The sequence below is a fragment of the Lytechinus pictus genome, chromosome 9, assembly GCF_037042905.1.
Source record: "Lytechinus pictus isolate F3 Inbred chromosome 9, Lp3.0, whole genome shotgun sequence".
Classification (NCBI taxonomy): Eukaryota; Metazoa; Echinodermata; class Echinoidea; order Temnopleuroida; family Toxopneustidae; genus Lytechinus; species Lytechinus pictus.
The window spans coordinates 7,784,210-7,805,469 of record NC_087253.1 but is presented as its reverse complement, the minus strand read 5'-3'; the positions used below and the strand labels follow the sequence as shown (position 1 = coordinate 7,805,469).

Sequence of the window (21,260 nt, the reverse complement as noted above, 5' to 3'; positions counted from 1 at the left end):
TGTATGTTTGATGATTTATCTGGTGCCATTTCGTGCTTATAAATTTGTTTTTTCTACAATGCCACTATCTCATTAAAATTGTTTGTCATGATAACATTGGAAATATTATCGTTTAATGGCCCAAAGGATCGACTGTAATAAAAGATACTTTGAAATATTGTCAGAGAGTGATTAGTTAGGTGATGTTTATGGTCAGAATTTAGTCATGGCTTCGGGTGAACTTAAGCGAACGCGGTCACTTGCTCACGGGGCGAGTCGGCCTGGCCCTTTGGTGGAAGGCCGTTAGGCAACGTGCAGTGCAGCTAGAGCAGAGTTGGGGAGTTATAACTTATAGGTATAAAAATACTTTGAAATAAGTAATCTGCAAATATTTTTGTCTTATCCCTTTGGATTACTTAGATAAGAAATTCAAATTCTCAAAGTTTAAATCAAATTTTAGACAGTGACAACAAAGAGTGGTGCTGTATGGGGGGGGGGGGGTATTGCATGCCCCCAAATTAAATTCACAAACAAGAAAAAAAAAGGAAAAGGTAAGATAATCTTGCGAAATTGTTCAATTGGATTTTTGTAACCAAAAGTCAAAATTATGCTTATGTCGCTTGCTTGCAACTATATATTTTATAAATTTTGCCTGATACTCCATATCGTAGTACCCTCAATTATTTTCACTTGTTAAGCCACTGACATGACTGATATAACATCTACTAGAGTTTATGATAACATTATTTGGTTGCGGGATCAAAGCATCAGCTATAGCTAAAAATTTATACTTTATGCCTGTTCAACTTCCAATACAGGTTTAGGCCTGTATTTATGAGATGTTAAGATTTATGGGTGCCTTTATTATTTTCATTTTCAATTAAAACAATGATTAATTATGTATTAATTTAGTATTAACCTCGATGATACATTTTATTGTGTTAAATCGTACAATTTCTGTTGTATTAAGCCCCTTATTAAGCCCTTTTAAAAACATGCTCAGTAGCAGACCCCCCCCCCCATATATAAAGACAATAGAAGTGTATATAGAATTAATTGACCCCCCCTATTGAAGACAAAATGAAAAAAAATACTCAAAATAATCGACCGCCCCCCCCCCCCCTTGACGAGGCAGCTGTCGGTGGCCTGATGTCTTCATTGACTTCTTTTTGCTTGTAAAAATAATATTAAAGAAATAGGGGCTATAAGTGTCCCCTATGAAAATTGATTTGGATCTGCAAGTGCATGAGGCTGCGCCCCCTCCAACGTCATAGCTACCTCATATCTTTAGGTTCAAGCTCTCATATTTTTCAGCTCCCTGATTTTTTGGAAGAAAAAAAAACGAGGCGAAAGAAAAGAGTGAAATAAATGAAATACGATTAATCAAAATTTGATTTGTTTGAAAGAATTATACTTATCAGAGAAACTAAATTAAATTCTACAACCATGAGCTGTAGAGCTGGATATGTTCAGTAGGTATTATGAAAGAAGTCTAATTCTGTTCTGTTTAGGGCACTGATTGAAAAAGCATCAAATAACAGCAATCTTGATAAATTCTGTTTTTTTTTTCAAAATCAGAACCAATCAACCTTTTTCTGATTATTCTGTCACTTTCCATATTTTGGAGAAAAAAATAAAAGTGTTCATCGACGCCCTGTACTGCATGATGAAACTGTATCCCCACTCGGCCCTCGTAACCACCCCCCCCCCTCTCTCTCTCTCCCTCCCCCCCCCCACCACAATGCCCCTTGCTCATTTCTCTTATCTCACCTTGACCTTAATTAATTAATCTTAACTATTTGGCGGTACAGTCAAACGTGACTGGTCGCCATCATAGTTTAATCCCCAACAAACAAGGAACAAACAATAACAATTCTGTTTTTCGACCCAACATCATTCCTTTCAATACGCGTAAGGCTATACGTGGGCATGCACAAACAACGTGGGTTAACAAAAACTGACCCGCGTTTGGACTGAAATTGTGATTAAAATAAAAATGTTATAAATATGAAAAAAATATGTGTATAATGAAGGATATTTGATAAACGGAAAAACATCAATCGCTAATTCATAAAAATGCTGGAAATGATTTGACAGAGGTTTTTAACAACGGTAATCAAGGGGAATTAGTGTATGGGTGAATGGCGTTCGAGTTTTAGCCGAGCGTTAGCCGGTGAGGGCGCGGGCCAAATCTGCCTGAATCTGGCAATATGGCGTCGTCCATTAAGCTGACGTTAGCCAGCGGCGACTGCACGTACGTGCTGCATGCCCGGCGCGCCGGGTTGCCCCCAGCGATTGCAAGCACACCACCGCTGCACTGCATGCACAGAAACGTAAAACACACCGCGAAATACATGTGTAGAGTTGAGATGTGCCAGATAAGAGATTCCTGCGCAATCGTTGTAAAGGCCGAACGTCATATAACACGTAAGATATGCTAAAACATTTTAGCGCTAAAAATCGGAAATTAAAACGCGGATTTTAGGAGTAAAAAAAATGGAAATTCAGCAAACAAAAAACGCGGAAATCCGCGGAAACGCGGAGAATTTTCATGCCTGAGTTCAAGAGCAAATTTTCGCAAATGATCTTTCCATTCAGTTAAAAAGAACAATTTTTTTTCTTAAGTGCAAATTGTAATGATGATGATGATGATGATGATGATGATGGGTTCTTGTATAGCGCCGGTATCCGCCTCAGCTGGGCGCTCATGGCGCTTGCTCAAAAATAGGAAATATCTCACAAATTTCAATGTCTTTAAACAGTGCTTAGGATCATCATTCAGTTCAAGTACTGTCCTAGTAATGCTACAATTGACAAAAAAGGCAAAATTGTGTGTGTCGGATCCGTAATTTAATTATAGCAGTAATTTAATAATAATATTATTATAACCTGTAATTTAATTATAGCAGGAAACTTTTTCTTTCATTTTCTACTAAAAATAAAACAAACCTGTGTTACAGATGACTCCCGCATCCTCGGAATGACCACAGTTATTGGTATCACTCTTGGAGCAATTGGAGAAGCTCTCTTCCGTCCCACGGCAAAGGACATCATCAGCGATGATCGGTCCGCTGCTCTGGCCGAATCCCGCAAGCATGACCGCCTTGCGAGCCGAGACGAACCCTAACTCCCGGCAGACCACGGTGGCGTCCTTCAGATCCCAGAAGTCATCGCAAACCGATCCCCAGATGCCGTTGACGTTCCATTCCACACGCCCCTCTTTGGGTGTGGCCCCGCCCACCAGACGCACCTGTCCATGTTTGCTAGGGTCGGCTGGCACAGTGGTAGGGGGTGGCATGGTGGTATTGCTGGTTGGCGTGCCCATTGAGGTTGTTGCATTGTCGGCAAGGTTGTAGCCAGTTGTGGTAGGAAAGGTGGTGGCATCTAAAAAAGGTTTTATTTGAAAGAGAAATTACAAATACAAACCAAAAGAAGATGCTTAGCTGACAAATTATGTGAAGTTCAGTGCATATATTTTTTCACTGTGCAGAGCATGATTATCTTAGGTGCCATCTTCATCAGGAATCCCACTCAACATCTTCCACAACAACTTTCCTGCATTTCCCATTGTTTTTTCTTTGATGCATGCAAGGATTTATAATGAAAACTTTGGAATTCCTCCTGAAAAATGCAGCTCTGACTTTTGGTAAGGTGTCAAACCGGAACTGTGTATACTAGATATTCTTTTGGCGATTATGCCCGCGATATTTGTTGTCAACCTTGTATTTAAATGAGTAGTACTGTATTGATGCCTAATGATAATCAGGTCCCATTACGTAATCAAATCTACTGTCAATCATGCAAATGTAACATTGTATATAATGAATGGAATGAGAGCCTGCTCATGTGTATCCATTGTTCATCCCATGTGTTCCCGTTTCATTCCGTAGATGATTTGGAATCGGCTATATCGGGCCCCACCGAAGTTGCCAATTTAAACCTCAGGTTTAACCCATTTATGATTGAGAGTGACATGCATAATAATAATGTAAATATAGACCCCGACATCAATTATTTTGCGGACTATGCGACGTCCAGTTCAAATTATTATGAAGCGGAAAACTTTGCTAAAACATTTAGAAGCATAAATGTTAATGAATCTTTTTCCAATATACATTTTAATACAAGGAGTATTCTTAAAAACTTTGATTCCCTTAAACATTTTTTGAGCCTCTTAAATTTTCAGTTTGATATAATTGGTATTTCAGAGACTTGGTTAACAGACGATAGTCCTTTATTGAACATCGATGAATACAATATTGACCTATTACAACATGATCAAAACAATTCTGTTAAAAACTTTATTAATATGATATTTAGTAATTCATGCTACCCTTTAATTAACAAACCCTCACGTATTACGAAGTCGTCTGCCACGTTAATCGATAACATATTCACAAACAACATACATTCATCTATTGATTCTGGTTTATTGTATTGTGATGTCTCTGATCACTTGCCAGTCTTTCATATATCACAATTCGGCACTAGCAATGTAAAATCACCAAATGCAAAGGCTAGCTGTAGAATGATAAATGAGAGAAATATTGAAGTTTTATATAGGGATTTACAAGAAGTCGACTGGGGAGAAATATATGATAATGACGATCCAAATGAAAGTTATAATCTTTTTCAGGCGAAATTTCGTAAACTATATGATAAAAATCTCCCTGTCGTAGTTGAAAAAAATAGGAATAAAAAATTGAAATGCTGGATGACGAAAGGACTGTTACAGTCTATTCGACATAAGAATAAATTATATAAATGGTATATACGTAATCCGTCAGATGAAAATGCTTCCGTTTATAAAAATTATCGTAATTTACTCACAGCGCTAATTCGTAAAACAAAATCACAATATTTTCTTAATGAATTTTTACTCAATAAATCCAATATTAATCGCACTTGGAAAACAATTAATTTACTACTTAATAAAAGTAAACCAAGTGAAAATTCTGTGTTTAAACATAACGGGAAAACTGTTACAGAACCGAGCACTATATCGAATTCGTTTAATAACTTTTTTACTAATATCGGTCCATCTTTGGCAAACAGAATCCCTGAAACTCAAACGGACTATTTGAAGTTTATCAATGATCCACCAACTGACTCCTTGTATCTGTATCCCTCCTCGGAGAATGAGATTTGTAACATTGTTAAAACATTCAAAAACAATAAAGCGGCTGGTTTGGATGAATATAGTCCAAGAGTCATCAAACAAGTCGTACCATATATTTGTGGACCTTTGTGTCATATATTTAATTTATCTTTATCAAAAGGAATATTTCCTCATGAATTAAAAAAGGCCAAAGTGACACCAATTTTTAAATCTGGGGACAAAGGTGAATTTACGAACTACAGACCTATTTCTGTTTTATCTGTTTTTTTCTAAGTTATTAGAGCGTATTGTTTACAAGAGGACTTTCGAATTTCTTGATAAATGTTCTATTCTTTATGATAATCAAATGGGTTTCGTAAAGATTATTCCACAAGCATGGCTCTTACAAGTCTCTCTAGTAAAATAATAGATGCTTTTGAAAATAATGAGTTCGCAATTGGAGTTTTCATCGACCTATCCAAAGCCTTTGATACAATTAACCATAACATATTACTATCTAAATTATATCGTTACGGCATACGTGGTATTGCTTATAATTGGTTCATTAGCTATCTTAATAATCGTTTACAATGTACTAAATACAAATCGTGTGTGTCAGATTTTAAGACAATAACCTGTGGAATTCCCCAGGGCAGTCTCCTCGGCCCATTGTTATTTATATTATATATTAATGATCTTTATAAATCAGCAAATGAGCTATCCTTTATATTATACGCCGATGATACAAATATATTTCATAGCAATTCAAACTTGAACTCCCTTTGTGATATTGTGAATGCAAATCTTGTACATGTATGTGAATGGTTTAAGGCTAACAAATTATCTTTAAATGTCAAGAAATGTAACTACATGGTTTTTCATAATAGAAAGAATGTCGATTTGAATGATGCATGTGTTATACTCGACAACGTAATATTACCACGGGTAGACAAAGCCAAGTTCCTTGGAATTTATTTAGATAGTTTTATGACATGGAAAGATCATATACATGAGGTCGAAAGTAAAGTATCCAAAAACATTGGTATTATATCTAGAATTAAATATCTCTTGCCAAGTCACATTCTACGTATGTTATATTGTGCTCTGATACTTCCATATTTCTCGTATTGTAATATTATTTGGGCCAACTCCTGTAAGTCTAGCATCCTAAAGCTTATAATACTGCAAAAGAGGATTGTTCGTATTATATCTGGATTACATTTTCAATCTCACACAAATCCTGTATTCAAAGAGTTAAAATTATTGAAATTTAGCGATATTAATTTGCATCAGCAAAGTATTTTTATGTACAAAAGCATAAACAACATTTTCCCCTCTCAATTTAGCAATCTCTGTCATTTTAACTGCAATTCGGATATTCATAAGTATAGCACGAGAAGCGCTACCCAAATTAATTTACCAAAACATAGAACCCGAAGATTTCAATACGATATTCGCTACTCTGGGCCAAAATTTTGGAACAGTTTACCAGCCCGCCTACAAAACTATCGTTCTTTGCAATCTTTCTCTTATAAAATGAAACTTTATTTAAATGCTCGCACTGACAGAGATCATTGACATGTTGACATGCTTGAACTACCTTCCATTTCTAATGTTAATTAATGCACATGCCTTACCTGTTGCTCTGCTAGACAAATGTCACTCAAGCTCTTTATACATGTACCAATGTTACGTAATTGCGACCAGTTTACTCTGTTATTCAAATGAACTTATCTTCTAATGCCTACATTTCTTCTCCCTCTTCTCCATCTGTGTTTCCTTTTCTACTCTTAACTTTCTTATTTATATGCAATTACATATGATGTCATTACAGTACGTAACTTGTTATTTATTTGTATCTGGCGACCCCAACTCAAGCTCTGCTTTCCGGGTTTTCGCCTCCTTCAAAATTGTGTCGAAATATATACTGTATTCGTTACTATGTCAAATATTATTTTGTATCTGTTTGAAGGAAATAAATGTGATTTTCAATCAATTCAATCAATCAATCAATCATTTGAGAGCCTCAAATTTTCCATTAGAACTAGAAAATGGAGACAAATAATTTCAGGGAGGTCCAACATATTGGGGGTCTGACATACACATATTACTGAACTTCTCCATAAATAAACTACGGAGGCATCTTACCGGTTTCCTCCCTACATCTGACTCCAGCCTCATTATCGTTAGTACAGCCATTCCTATTGGTCAAAATTCCATCATGAGGGCACAGCATCAATTGGCTCTCATTCCCATGGCAACGGAGTCCGTCAAGAACAACCCTGCCATCTCCAGGAGAAAAGTGTGCATCGTAGAACACCTCCTCGGCGCCCTCGTAGCCGAGCTGGCGACAGACGACGTCACCGTCTTCGATGCTCCATTCTGAGTCACAGACGGATCCCCATCCGCCAAAGTAACGCATCTCAACCCGTCCTTCATGAGGGCCAGAACCTCCAACAAGACGGACTAAAGTTACAAAGGTAGAGGAAGCAAGAGATACTTATAAGGATATGCTCAAACCTTATGGATCATACAAGAAGGACTTAGGTTGAAAGGATAGAAGAAGCGAGATGTACTTATAAGAATATGCTTGAATTGTATAGAACCCCGACAAGATGGGCTGAAACTATATGGATAGAGGAAGCGAGATATAGAGGATATCCTTAAACTTGATTGATCATCCGACAAGACAGACTAATGTTATAAGAATAGAGTAATCAGGAGCTATGAATTATGGGTACCCTGGTTATAGTTCTGCACCCCGATGCATTAAAGTTACCAATATGGCAACTTTGACATCAAATGGTAACCTGCATGAAATCTTTGATTTTGATTGGCTGTTGATCAGCGTACCATGGCATTTACCATTGGATGGCAAAGTTACCAGAATAGTAACTTTTAATGCAATGGGGCCCTGGCATATTTGACATCTATCCAATTCCCGACAAGGTGGAACTGCAACATTTGTCGAAAAAAACAGCCGCTAACATCCTTTTATATAAAGCACTTTTATAAACCACATTTGATAGAGAACATTGAAATTGACTTCAATATTACCCTGATTCTAATGACAATGACTAAGATTCCAAATTCAAACTCAACCGGAAATTTAGTGTGTAATGCATGCTAAAATGATGAGAACTCATCCAATATTTGTTGAAGTACCTTGTCGAAACCAATTAGAGAAAAGACGCACAAATGTGTGCATTAAATGCTCAGAACTCTTTCCTGGGTCTCTTTCATAAAGACAATTACGGTTACTATGCCATCATGGTACTGTAACTACATGTACCATTGAATCCTCAACTATGATTGGCTGCTGATTCATGTTACCATGGTACTTACAATAACGTTGCCTTCCCGCCAAAGGGCCGTTAGCGCGAACTGCACGTTGCCTTCCTCGCACAAAGGCTGTAAGTACGCACTGTTCACTGCACGCTAACAGCCTTTCTGCGGGAGGGCGACGTGCAGTGCGCGCTAACAGCCTTTGTGCAAGAAGGCGACGCGCAGTGCGCGCTTACGGCCTTTGTACGGGAACCATAATCAAAGTCCTTTACGAAATGGGCCCCAGACTTGTGTAAGGGGCATTAGGTATAGAATGAAATGGTTAACATTCTATCTGAAGGTATATTCAAACATCGCAAAGCATGTATAAAAACATACCAAGATGTGTACTTTACCTGGTATATGACATGCTACTGACACATCCTCAGCGTGGGAGCAGTCTCCTCGTAACCCAACACCCACCGGGCAATCCGCCAAAGTAGTCTCGTAACCGCCGCAATCCAGCTCATCATACACAATGCTGTTGTTTCCGGGCCCGAAGAACGCATTGGGAGCAAAGGTTATTGCCTCTGCGGAGACAGCTTGGCGGCAGACCACGTGGGCGTCGTTGAGATCAAAGTTATCGTCACACACGGTGCCCCACGAGCCCTCGTTGTAAATCTCAACCCTTCCCATGAGGTAGTTTGGACCGCCTACGATGCGCACATCTCCGTCTGAGGCTGTATTGTATAAGAAAATCAATCCCCATATACATGTAATCACTGATTGAAAAGATTTGGAATGACTTTTCTGGGGCACGAATTTACTGAAAGGAGGGGGGGGGGGGAATGATAGGCAACTTTTAAGAACGAATTTCGAGTTCAAGATGGGTGGTTCGAGCAATGACACCTGTAATGGTAATTGAACATATACATGTATGCACACTACCACCATTTTAACCATGTGGTATTAGACTAGCTGAGAAGTAAAACATTTGCTTGTAGACAAAAGACCATATAAACTGGTTGGACGGTGACACAACATTTGCTCCGGCGACAATTGCTCCAGGCTTTATTTTGTCTAAGATATAGGGTTAGGGTTGCAGTAGGGTCTTATGTTAGGAGTAGGGCTGGGTATAGTGTTAAATCCAGTGACACAACAATTGCTCCTGGCTTTATTTTGTCTAATGCTCGGTTGACACTTGCACGCATTAATGCGTACCAGTGCGGGACACTTTATGGCACAACTTGGCTATATCAGTTCACGCATTTTTAACATGTTGAAAATTTTGGCACGCATTTCACGTGCATGCCCATGCGCAAACTATGCGGGAACCACAATGCGTGCAAGTGTCAACCGAGCTGAAGATATAGGGTTAGGATTGGAATAGGGTCTTATGTTAGGTTTAGAATAGGGTATAGTGTTAAATCCAGGGTTGAAGTTGGTCATCCCATTAATGTGTGGAATTCGGACAGGAGCAATTGCCGCCAAAGCAGATGTCACGGAACAAGTGGGACATACCTGTAGCACAGGACACTCCTGCAGCATCCCTTCCAAACCTGCAGATATCAAGATCCTCGGTGACCTCTTCCCTGCAGTCACCGAGCCCGTTCTCCGCCCCCGTGCAGTGGACGTCCAGAAGCCTGTAGAGGTTGCTGTTCTGGCCGTAGCGGGAGTTACGCGAGACCCGTCGGACGCTGCTGTAACCAAGTTGCCTATTGGACACAGAGAAGACGCATTTTTACCAGACTGTACATGTACATGATTAATGCAACCATTTCGTCACCAAATTTTCTTATTTTATAGAATGAAGAAAAAAAAAATTAAAATCTTATATCATTTATTTCCTTTAATGTATTGAAATGATTATGTCATTGTGAGCACTAGCCGGAGCAAGTTACAAAGACATTTTCAAAAGACAATTTCTACAGACAAGTTGGCATAGTGTCACAATGATTTTCGTCGCTGACAAGTTGACATTACCCCATTTTCCTTGATAGCAACCACTGGCAGATCAAGAATTTCGAAGTAAAGGTGGCGCAAGAGCAAGTGGGAAAATAATAATACAGGTATATTTACCCAGGGAAGCCACTTCAGTTCTGAAAACTGTCCTCACAGCGGGCCCTGCTATTATCATTACTCCAAATAGACAGGTTATTATTATTACCCCAAAATAGACAGGTTGTTGATGACAATTTTTTTTAAATTTACAATATCGATTCCAGGCCAAAATTGTATTTTTTTCGGAGGCTACTTTTCGCAACTTACTGCCTCAGTCTGCAACATTGCGTATACTAAGCATTTAATAACATTGCAATGAATGGAGATTTCAAGGGATCCTTTTTTAGTTTCCAGGGATCTTGTATGTATTTTTCCCCCTGATTGATACCTACGCATATAAAGAAGCAGGGCATGCCTTGCCATCTGAAGCTGTAACTGGGAACTGTCAGAGAGCAGAGTGTCTCAGTACTTTAACATCATGGAATGTTACACCCAGACAAGTTTCTTTCAGAAAAGAAAAAATATGATTTTCTCATCTCAAAATTCTCAAGACTTTCTCAAGAAATTTCTTGCTACCCCTCTTTTTCCAAAATCCTAGATCTACAAGTAAAGTCGCTCAAGAAACCCACCTGCAAACGACAAATCCATCAGCTAAGTCCCACGTATTGTCACACACGTTATCCCACACCCCATTGTAATAGACCTCCACGTTGCCCTCAGATGGGGTAGACCCTCCTGTTAGTCTGACAGGAAGGCTGGGTTTCTCGGAGTGTTCTGTGGGAAACAAAATATTCAATTCAATTTGATTCCTTTCAATTTCGTCTAATAGATGTAAGTCATTGTGATCCAGCTCAAAGACATTATTTACAAGGTTTACAGAATATTAAGGTACCTTGTCGAACGTCAGAGCTACGTCTTTTGCCCAGGAATCCCACAAGCTGCCTTTCATTCTGATTCTCACACTTCATCATACAAACAAGTGGAGTGCCTCTGGCGGTCTCACCTGCATCATGCGATTCAATATAGCAGCAGTGCTGACTTTGAAAACTACTATAACTGGCACAAGATGTTCAGTGATACTTGGTTACTCTTATGTCCACGTTTTATGAACTAGACCAATACACTTACAGAGATATGATGGTAATTCAACAGATACCCCCATTTGGGCAAAGTTCATTGACCCTAAATGACCTTTGACCTTGGCCATGTGACGTGAAACTCAGGCAGGATGTTCAGTGATACTTGATTAACCTTATGGCCAAGTTTCATGAACTAGGTCCATATACTTTCTAAGTTATGCTGTCATTTAAAAAACTTAGCCTTCGGTTAAGATTTGGTGTTGACGCCGCCGGAAAAGCGGCGCCTAAAGTCTCACTCTGCTATGCAGGTGAGACAAAAACAGTGGAGAATGCAGGAAAAATGCTATAAAAAGAAGCACAGTACCTTTAAAAAGGGATTCCTGGAAAAAGACAGGGCATAGAATTTTGACAAGGTACTTAGGAATACATACAGTAAATGAATACTTGCGAATTAAGAGTAATTTGCATGAATCAATATTTTGAAATGCTTGGATGTGATATCAGACTTGAAGTTCAAATTCACACTTAACAATAAAGATTTACTTCTATTTTTATTTTATAGGTGCTCTTCAAAGGTGAAAACTGAAAATGGAATGTTAACACAAAACTTGTTGAAAATAATTTCTCATTCAATTTTAGTATTATTTTTTGAACCATTTTGCAATAATTCTTATAAACATTACATCATTCCTTTTTTTTCAGAAATTTGACTGAATTGTGTTTTTGTAGCAGCCACATTATGTAAATTCCTGTTTTAGTGGACAACTACAGGTTTACTGAAAGAAACTTCATTTTTAATTATACTTCAGTTTGACTATGTTCGATATTTTGTTTCTTCTCCATATGTTCATTTACATATTTCAACAGAGATGCCAACCTGATCAAGAACATTTCAGTATTTAAAAGACTGAAAATCTGTATTTTGGTGAAGAAATCAGTATATGTGGAGCATTATGGCCCAGTGGATTAGTCTCTGGACTTTGAAACAGAGGGTCGTTGGTTCAAATCCCAGCCATGGCGTCATTTCGTTCGGCAAGAAATTTATCCACATTGTGCTGCACTCGACCAAGGTGAGGTGAATTGGTACCCGGTAGGATTTATTGCTTAAAACGCTTTAGTGCCTATTAATATGGCGGCTCATCTACAGCCGGGGTAATAATATGATACCAAGTATCAAAGTGCAGTTGAGTATATGCACATAGTAACTGCGCTATATAAATGGACATATTATTATTTTCACAGAAATACTATAGAACACATAGAAATTAAACTTTACAAATCAGTATTCTGCAGTATTGTGAAACCACCAGTATTCTTTCTCATTTTTCAGTAAAAATTACTGAAAACCAGTAGTATTTGGCAGCTCTGTTTCCAAGCTACCTTACCTGAGCTACAGACAGCCCCTGCATCTTCAGTATGCCCGCAATTATGCTGCCGGAGTCCGTTATTCTCGCAATCAAATAGTGATGTCTCTGATCCTCGGCAGTCCACGTCATCCAGGAGTATCTGACCAGTGCCCCCTCCAAACCGCGCCCCGAACGGCGCCGACATTGCTCTGGCATAGCCAAGCATACGGCAGACAACATTTGCATCGTTAATGTCCCAGCCGTCATCGCAGACGGTTCCCCAAGCGCCGTCGTAGTAGACTTCGACGCGACCATTGCTTGGGATGAGACCGTCGACGAGGCGGACAGCAAAGTTTTCGATTGGACCACCTAAACAAGAGAAAAAGTCAACAGAAATATGCATTAAATTAAAATATAGGTGGTTGAGGTGTTGCGGATCAGAGGGCAAGACTGCAGAGTCCGAGGTAAATTCCAAGCTTAGCACTGTATTCCTTTGGCAAACATTTGCCTACATCTGCCACTCTCCATCCAGGTAAAATGGGTTCTTCGGGAGTGCTTCATGAATGGTCCTGTCTGACAAGGTCTATATTATCCTATAGCTACCATGGTAATGGTCAGACACCTATGCTTCGTAGCCAGTAATAGTCAAGGAAACACCACGAGTGTAACAAAATGATCATGGCTACAAGAGCTATACAAAATCATCAGTATACATGTAGTTCAGACAACAGAATAAACATAATGGCCCGAACTCACAAAGGTGGTTTTGAAAACCCACGGTTGAATCCATGGTTTATGCAGATTTCCTGTATAAATTACGCTTAATATAGCGCGTATCGGGCGCGTGTGTAAGAAATGTCCAATGCAGATGCGCGATTTTGTCACAGTGCGCCAAAATGACGCCTGTTACCATGGTTAGATACGCTATTTTATTCATGAGTCCTTTGTTTTTATTCATGAGTCCACTCTTCAAACGGTGGACTCATGAATAAAATAGCGTATCTAACCATGGTAACAGGCATCAATTTGGCGCACTGTGACAAAATCGCGCATCTGCATTCGACATTTCTTACACACGCGCCCGATACGCGCTAAATTAAGCGTAATTTATACAGGAAATCTGCATAAACCATGGATTCAACCGTGGGTTTTCAAAACCACCTTTGTAAATTCGGGCCAATGCCTCCAGATCATTTTAGATCAATTGAGAGCCATACCTTCAGCACAAAGCACTCCAGCATCTTCATGATGTCCGCAATTGCTGCTCGCGATGTCCCGATGACGGCAGAACGCTATATTTGTCTCGTTGCCAATGCATTCTACATCGTCCAGAACAATCTGGCCATCCCCAGCGCCGTAGTGAGCATAACCGTACGATTCCTCTGCTCCGGGGTAGCCGAGTTGACGACAGACGACGTGCGCATCATTCATATCCCATGAGTCATCACACACGGTTCCCCAGGCACCGTTGTAAAGGACTTCGACACGCCCCTCGTTGTCATTCTCACCGTCAACCAGTCTGACATCAAGCTCATCTGCAAAAAAAAAAAAAATACGACCAACTAATTAAAGTGAAAATGACCTAAATTGGACTAAACAAATGAACAGAAACATGATCTACCGAATGGGGAGGGGAAAATATATTCCTCCAAGCATATCTAATGCTAGAGCTCATCATAATTTGAAAAATTTTGTGGCGAGAAAACAGAAAACATTAATATTTTTTCTGACGAGAAAGGGGAGGGGGTACACATGCCCCATTTTGTCCCTTCCCGTAGATATGCATGTTCCTGGTCAATGTTCTGAAAAAATTAGCATTTCAACTTTTACAAGAATTTGATGTCTTCGTCACCACCATCATTGCCATCATCCTCTGCCTAATGTATATGGAAGACAACACAAGTCACAAAGAAAGTGCACTGCATGTTGTCAGATTGAGGAAATACCCATTAAAAAGTCCCATAACAAAACAGCCAATTACAATGTGAAATAAACTCGTACAATTAACTTGGACAAAATGACAACTCACTTGCACAGATAACACCAGCATCTTCCCCATGCCCGCAGTTATTTACGCCGAGTCCGCGATGAGAACATTCCATCAATCCACTCTCAGTTCCAGTACAGCCTACCTCATCAAACAGGATCTCTCCCTGACCAGGACCGAAAAACGCCCCAAGGGGAGCGGATGCAGCCTTGTGGTACCCCAGCATGCGACAGACCACTGTGGCATCCTCGATGTCCCAGGCGTCATCACAAACTGTACCCCAGGTTCCGTTGCTGTAGAACTCAACCCTTCCTTCGCTGGGGATACCCCCATCAGCCAGGCGTACTGTAGGGAATAACGTTAAATTTTTATGCTTTGGAGAGCACCACCTTCCAGTACAAGTTGGAAAAGAAATGTCACGATATGGATGCACATAATGTACAAGTACCATTCCCCTGCCAGTGTTTATAACAGTTCTTTAGATATTCCTCAGATTAAAAAAAAAAATCACTCTTGATGCTTTAGACTCAGCAAAGTCTGCCTAAATTTTGGTACAGAATAATTGTGTAGAATAAACAGAAATAAAATGGTAACAAGCATGACTCTGACACCCAGGGAAGACTATTTGATCCTTTCTTGAAATATGCATTAACTCTTTGCCCACTGTGTTCGACGAGAGTACCATACAGTGGACTGCCAACTTCGAATCAAGACATGTTTCATTCACATCGCCCAAATAGTGCATCGTACTAACACCTACATGTATACAATAGTGATGTGTGCAGTGCATTGTATAAACAAAGCATTTCTTTACGATAAACCAATCAAAAGCTATTGTGGGATGAATCAACATAGTCCATGCAAAACCCCTTGTAGGATTGGACCCTGAAATTAATGTGGCACAGGAGGGAATGCATCAGTGGCCGGCAAAATTCAAGTGCATATTATAACAGGGGTGTGAGTGGTCACAAATAAAAAGATCTGAAAAAAGCTGAAGAGTGTTGAAAAAGTCTGAAATAGAAAGAGCTCCCATACTTTTTGTACAGAGGAAGGCCAAAAATAAGCTGAAATTAAGCTGAAAAAAAAAAAAATTCTGAAATCAGATAAGAATCTGAACTCTCACACCCTTATTATAAGGACTAGAGCCATGAGCATTCTTTGATAGTATGCATGCTCAATTACTCTGCACTATCAATAGTCCCCTTCCACCTTTAGTATGGTCAACACAACAGAAATATACCTCTTTGTGAGCAGACAGCACCAGCATCCTCTGAATGTCCACAGTTGTTGTTGAACAGTCCTGCATGCTGACAGTCCAAGATGTCCCTTTCAGTTCCCGAACACTCCAAATCATCCAGGATAATCTCTCCTACTCCTTGACCAAAGAACGACAATGTCCGGTACGCTTCCGCCTCCGCATGGCCAAGCATCCGACATACAACATTGGCATCATTGAGGTCCCAGGAGTCATCGCAAACAGTGCTCCAGGTGTTGTCATAGTAGATCTCGACACGACCCTGGCGGTAGTTGCCTCCTCCGGTCAGTCGCACTGGCAAAGTGTGCAGAGAACTTCGTGAAAATCTTACCCAATAATTGGCAAAATGATTCCATGATCATTTTGGGATGAAAGTTGCTCAAATGCACCAAGCGTTCCCTAGTACCTGACATAAAACTATACAAGTTTTCTTTCTTCCCCTTTAATTTGAGAAAAATAATATTGCTTCAAGATTGCAGATTAAGTTATATCTCATAGAGCTCTAACATAGTTTTCTTATTTTGAATATATTGCTCATGGCCATGTACAAAAAGGTTTTATTGATTGATCATATTACTGACTGATACAATGATTGCATTGATCATTAGGTGCAATGAAAAATACAATTTAATTGGAAAATCAACTTTTGAGATTGTGCTTCCAGTTGAGGATGAATTACCTTTGGGCCTACAGACCACAGCTGCATCTTCATAATGTTGACAATTATGCTGGTAGAATCCTGGATACTGGCAATCCTCAAGGCTCGTCTCGTTACCGAAGCATTCCAAATCGTCCAGAAGAATCCTGTCTTCACCCTGTCCAAAGAACCCACTCGAGAGGGCGCTTTCTGCTCCAGGGTAGCCCAGCATTCGACAGACAACATGAGCATCAGGTAGATCCCAGTAATCATCGCAGATGGTGCTCCAGTTGCCCTCATGTAAGACCTCAACGCGACCTTCACTGGGTGTGGTCCCGTCCACCAATCTAACTCGCAGACTTCTGAGGGATTCCTGGGTGGCATTCCCTATAGATGAAAAAAAAAATAGTACAGATAAAATTTAGCTCTGCTTGTGAATTTCAATAAGGAAGGATGATCTCCTTTGTATTGATATTCTTCACATCAAAGCTTTTGGAGAGTATAGACCTTTATATGGTCCAGAAATGAATGAGAAAACTGGCACATACTTTTGATTTTCCAAAGAAAAAATACATTAATTGCTGAAGGCATTAATGTAGATTCACTGACCTGAACATCTGACACCAGCATCTTCCGCATGGCCGCAGTTATGATTGAACAATCCTTGATGTTGGCATCCCCCAAGGTTGTCTTCTGTCCCCTGGCATTGTACATTGTCTAGGAGGATGGGTCCTTCACCGGCTCCATAGCCTTGGGCTGACCGAGCCGTGCCCAGGCCGAGCATCCTGCATACAACATGGCCATCAAGCGTGTCCCATTGGTCATCACATATTGTGCCCCAAGTGCCATCGAAATACACCTCTACCCGTCCCTCAAGGTCGGTTGTGCCACCAACGAGTCTCACCTGGAGGTCGACTACAGGCATTGATGTAGGTGGAGCTTCGGTAGCACTTGTATCTAAAGGATTATTGAAGAGTGAAAGCTTTATGTAAGTCACCAGGGTTTATTTTTCTGTATCTTATGAGTTATATGCCTGAGCCATGCCCCAGATTAACTTGAACCATGTAAGATCAACGGAAAATGTGTTTTATATTGAATTCAAATGGTGTTAAATAAGTTTACATGCAGACATACTGTTGTGCTTAATAGTTCGGGAACCCCACCAGAAAATGCATTCCTTCATGCTGAGTTTTGGGTGTTGACAACAACACTACTGTGTCCAGCTAGCCCAGAGAAACAAACTTCATTGAATGCAAAATTTTATCACCTGATTACACAATTTTAAATTTAAAAGATCGCAGAACCTGAACACTTATAAATATGTTCATTTACTTGTGGGGTTCACTAACTTTTTAGCAACATTGTATGCACACAGCCTCTTATAAAACCAGGGATGCCACTAGGTGTCCTCCAAAAATACTGAAACTTATCGCGGGCCGGGATAGTGTCCAAGAAAATTTTTTTTTGGGGGTCCACCTTTAATTTTGGGATGGACACATGTCACAGGTAAAAAATTGGACAAGCAAAAAAATAAAAAAATAAAAAAATAAAATTATGAGGGGGGGGGGGTCCCCCCAACCTCAAATTTAGGGGAGGGGAGGAGGACCAAGTGGCTTCTTACCTTGTTGTGATCGATGACTTTGAAGTCAATTAGGTTTGAAAAACTGACGGTAGTTAGTTGTGTGTTTCTCATAGAACGCTAAACCAAAAGCTTCAGTCTCTGTATTTTGGTTGTTCAGCTGAACCGCGTTGGCTCCACTCATCAATACATAGACTGAAGAGTTGTTGGCCCGTACATAAAGACAACGTATCAGCTAACCCAGGGCTAGCTGATACGTAACCCAAGCTCCCTGGGTTCCATATCAGCATGCAGCAGTAACGTTAGATCTAACATTCGGCGGAAACCCGATTTTCGGATCGTTTTTGGTACATAAAATGTCACATTATAAAAAAATAATTACATCCAAACTATATAGAAAATATATAAAATTCAGAAACATCGTACCTTAGTCCGCAGTTACCGCTAATTCCTTTCAAATGATGATCAAAACTTAGTCATCCTCGATTCGTTCGTTGGTCATCGTAAGTTGCCATCTTGGATGACGTCATCATCTTTACAGACGTATTTACCAGTCGCTATTATACTGCGATTCGTGCCGCTACTTTGCGCTTGTCTATGTGCGTGCGTTCGGAACTTGTTGCTCGCATTGATTGGCCAGGATATCGATAATTCTAATCAGAAAGCCTTGATAAAAGCATAACTCAATGAACGTAGTAGGCAGTGCGCGCGTTTATAAATCATGTACTGTATAAAAGCAAATATCTCAGGGAAATATCTCTCACTCGGTCGATAGACATGCATCGCAATCGGGAGAGATAGGGGGAAAAAAAGGAGGAAAAGTCGGAAATACGAAAATAAGACAGATAGCAGGAAAAAAGCAGGAATTCCATATAAATACGGCAAAGTGGCATCCCTGTAAAACACATATTAATTATTACAAACTTTTGCGGTACTGCTGGTCCAGAATCCAAGAATTTGGCGTGTCTTTCAATCTCTATATAGCTGCTGGGACGACAAAATAATATTCAGGCGGAACGAAATAACATAGCTACATTACATCCAAAGGAGTAGGCATCTATCTGACATGGTGTAGGGTCTCAACTTCTTTTTCAAGAAAAAGAGCTTGGATTGTGACACTGTCACATAACCACAGGACACTGGTCAATGGATTATGTAGTCATTGGACAAAAATACATAAGATATTCCCAATAATCTAGAACAGAAGGTCTTGTCGCCCATTCTTGTGCATGCCTGAAGAGTAACTCACTTGTGCAGACCACTCCTGCATCCTCCGAATGGCCACAGTTCTGGTCCAGGAAACCAAGCCGTTGACAATCTAGGAGACTTGCTTCATCTCCTTGACATTCTATGTTATCCAAGAAGATGGGGCCTTCACCCTCACCGAACTCTGCTCCTCTGGGTGCACTGACAGCCTTGGTGTAGTTCAACATCCTGCAGACAACGTTGCCATCATTGATGTCCCAAAGGTCATCGCAGATGGTTCCCCAGGTGTTGTTGTAGAGGATTTCGACTCGACCTTCCATTTCATTGGCTCCATCTACTAGACGTATCTGGAGAGGTTCGGTTGGTTCTGGGCCTGTCAGGCGTGTCAGAAAAAAAAGGTATGTGATGACTGTCAAAGGATTAGTGAAGTTAAAGACAGTTAACACTTAAGGACGTTCCACAGTTAAAGTGAAATCCATGTCATTTTCACCAAACTTTGCACATAGATAATTAAGAACCTTAATATTCGAAATATGCAAAAATTAACATAGGTCCATGTGCTTGATTTTTTGCTATAGAGCTTCAAAGTTCACCCAAATTGATGTTCTTTAGAATTGCGCATTCAAAAGAATTTGGCATTTTTAGACCGCCCAAGTTTACTACAATGAGTTTAAACCTATATTACTCAGTCAAAATACATGAAAAAGTCATCAAATTTCGCGAGAGAGTTAATAATTGTATTGTTAGAACATTTGTTTGCAATTTTAAGTTTAACAGCACTGTCAGTTCTTTAAAATGGCGTAAAAGATAACAAAATCCCAATCTAAAAAATGTAAAATTTCAGCCACAAACTACAAACGTACAACAAATGCTGCACTTTATTTAAAATCCATGTCATTTTCACCAAAATTTGCAGAGTTGTAGAGGAGGGTATACCTAAGAGGTACAAACATTAAAAAATAGGGGTTCATGTGCTTGTTTTTAAACTATCAGCATTTTTATTAGAGCAAATGTGCTTTTTAAAACACCAAAAATGCGCCGAATGCCTTGTATCTATGTAAAGAAAAAATCAAAACCACTCTACCATTTATTCAAACTCGGGGTAATATTCGTGATTCTTGGCAGCACTGCAGAGTAAAGTATTTTGAAATTGTAGAGAATTCTTTTTTAATGGTCCATGGAATAATTCAATTTTTTAGCTTCATGAAATAACGTATCGGATTTGCAGTTAAAGTGCAGAAGATGAGAAAAATCAGCTCATACCCGCAGCTAATTAATCACCTGTTCATCCATTGTGACGTCAGCGCGCAGAGTGTAAACTATGCGCAGATCATAATGCGCACAAACATAACTGTGGAACGTCCTTAAGTCAAGCAAACTTTTGAGCTGAAAATTATACAAGAACGTGTTTGTTTAGGTACACTTAAGTATAGTAATCTAATTCCTAATCAAAGACTGACATTCTTAATGGGACTATAGCTTGGTCTTTACCTTATTACTAAATGCCTTTAACCCTAATTCTCCCGGGGGGGGGGCCATTATGGCCCCCCCCTCGACAATTTTCGCGATATATCTGCTGCGCAAAATTTTTTGACCTCGCCGCTCACTGACTTTTTACTTTCAAGTCTCGCGCAAATTTTGAGCCCAAATTTGTGACGCCCGAGTACACGGTTACGACATTACGCAACATTATGTAAGTGCATGTCAGACCCAAAATTGCTCATAAACGTGATTTCATTTACAAATCAAATGCAAATTGTGTATTTAGCCAAAATTCATAAATGTATCATTATTTCTACTTTTACTGATTAAACTTAATTAATTTTGCC

The 21,260-nt window shown here is 39.6% G+C and overlaps 1 protein-coding gene across 1 annotated transcript in view; it reads right to left on the bottom strand.

Moving 5' to 3' along the window:
- Window positions 1-21,260, bottom strand: part of LOC129267820 (uncharacterized) — a 72,688-nt gene that overhangs the window by 16,265 nt on the left and 35,163 nt on the right. Inside the window, exons 27-38 of the mRNA XM_064104598.1 lie at window positions 19,475-19,804; window positions 17,256-17,603; window positions 16,689-17,033; window positions 15,995-16,303; window positions 14,797-15,099; window positions 13,985-14,302; window positions 12,807-13,136; window positions 10,972-11,116; window positions 9,863-10,056; window positions 8,758-9,081; window positions 7,226-7,543; window positions 2,929-3,363 (exon numbers count right to left, since the gene is read on the bottom strand). Of these exons, the coding sequence (XP_063960668.1) occupies window positions 2,929-3,363; window positions 7,226-7,543; window positions 8,758-9,081; window positions 9,863-10,056; window positions 10,972-11,116; window positions 12,807-13,136; window positions 13,985-14,302; window positions 14,797-15,099; window positions 15,995-16,303; window positions 16,689-17,033; window positions 17,256-17,603; window positions 19,475-19,804 (3,699 nt within the window). The remainder of the gene's footprint in view (window positions 1-2,928; window positions 3,364-7,225; window positions 7,544-8,757; window positions 9,082-9,862; window positions 10,057-10,971; window positions 11,117-12,806; window positions 13,137-13,984; window positions 14,303-14,796; window positions 15,100-15,994; window positions 16,304-16,688; window positions 17,034-17,255; window positions 17,604-19,474; window positions 19,805-21,260) is intronic.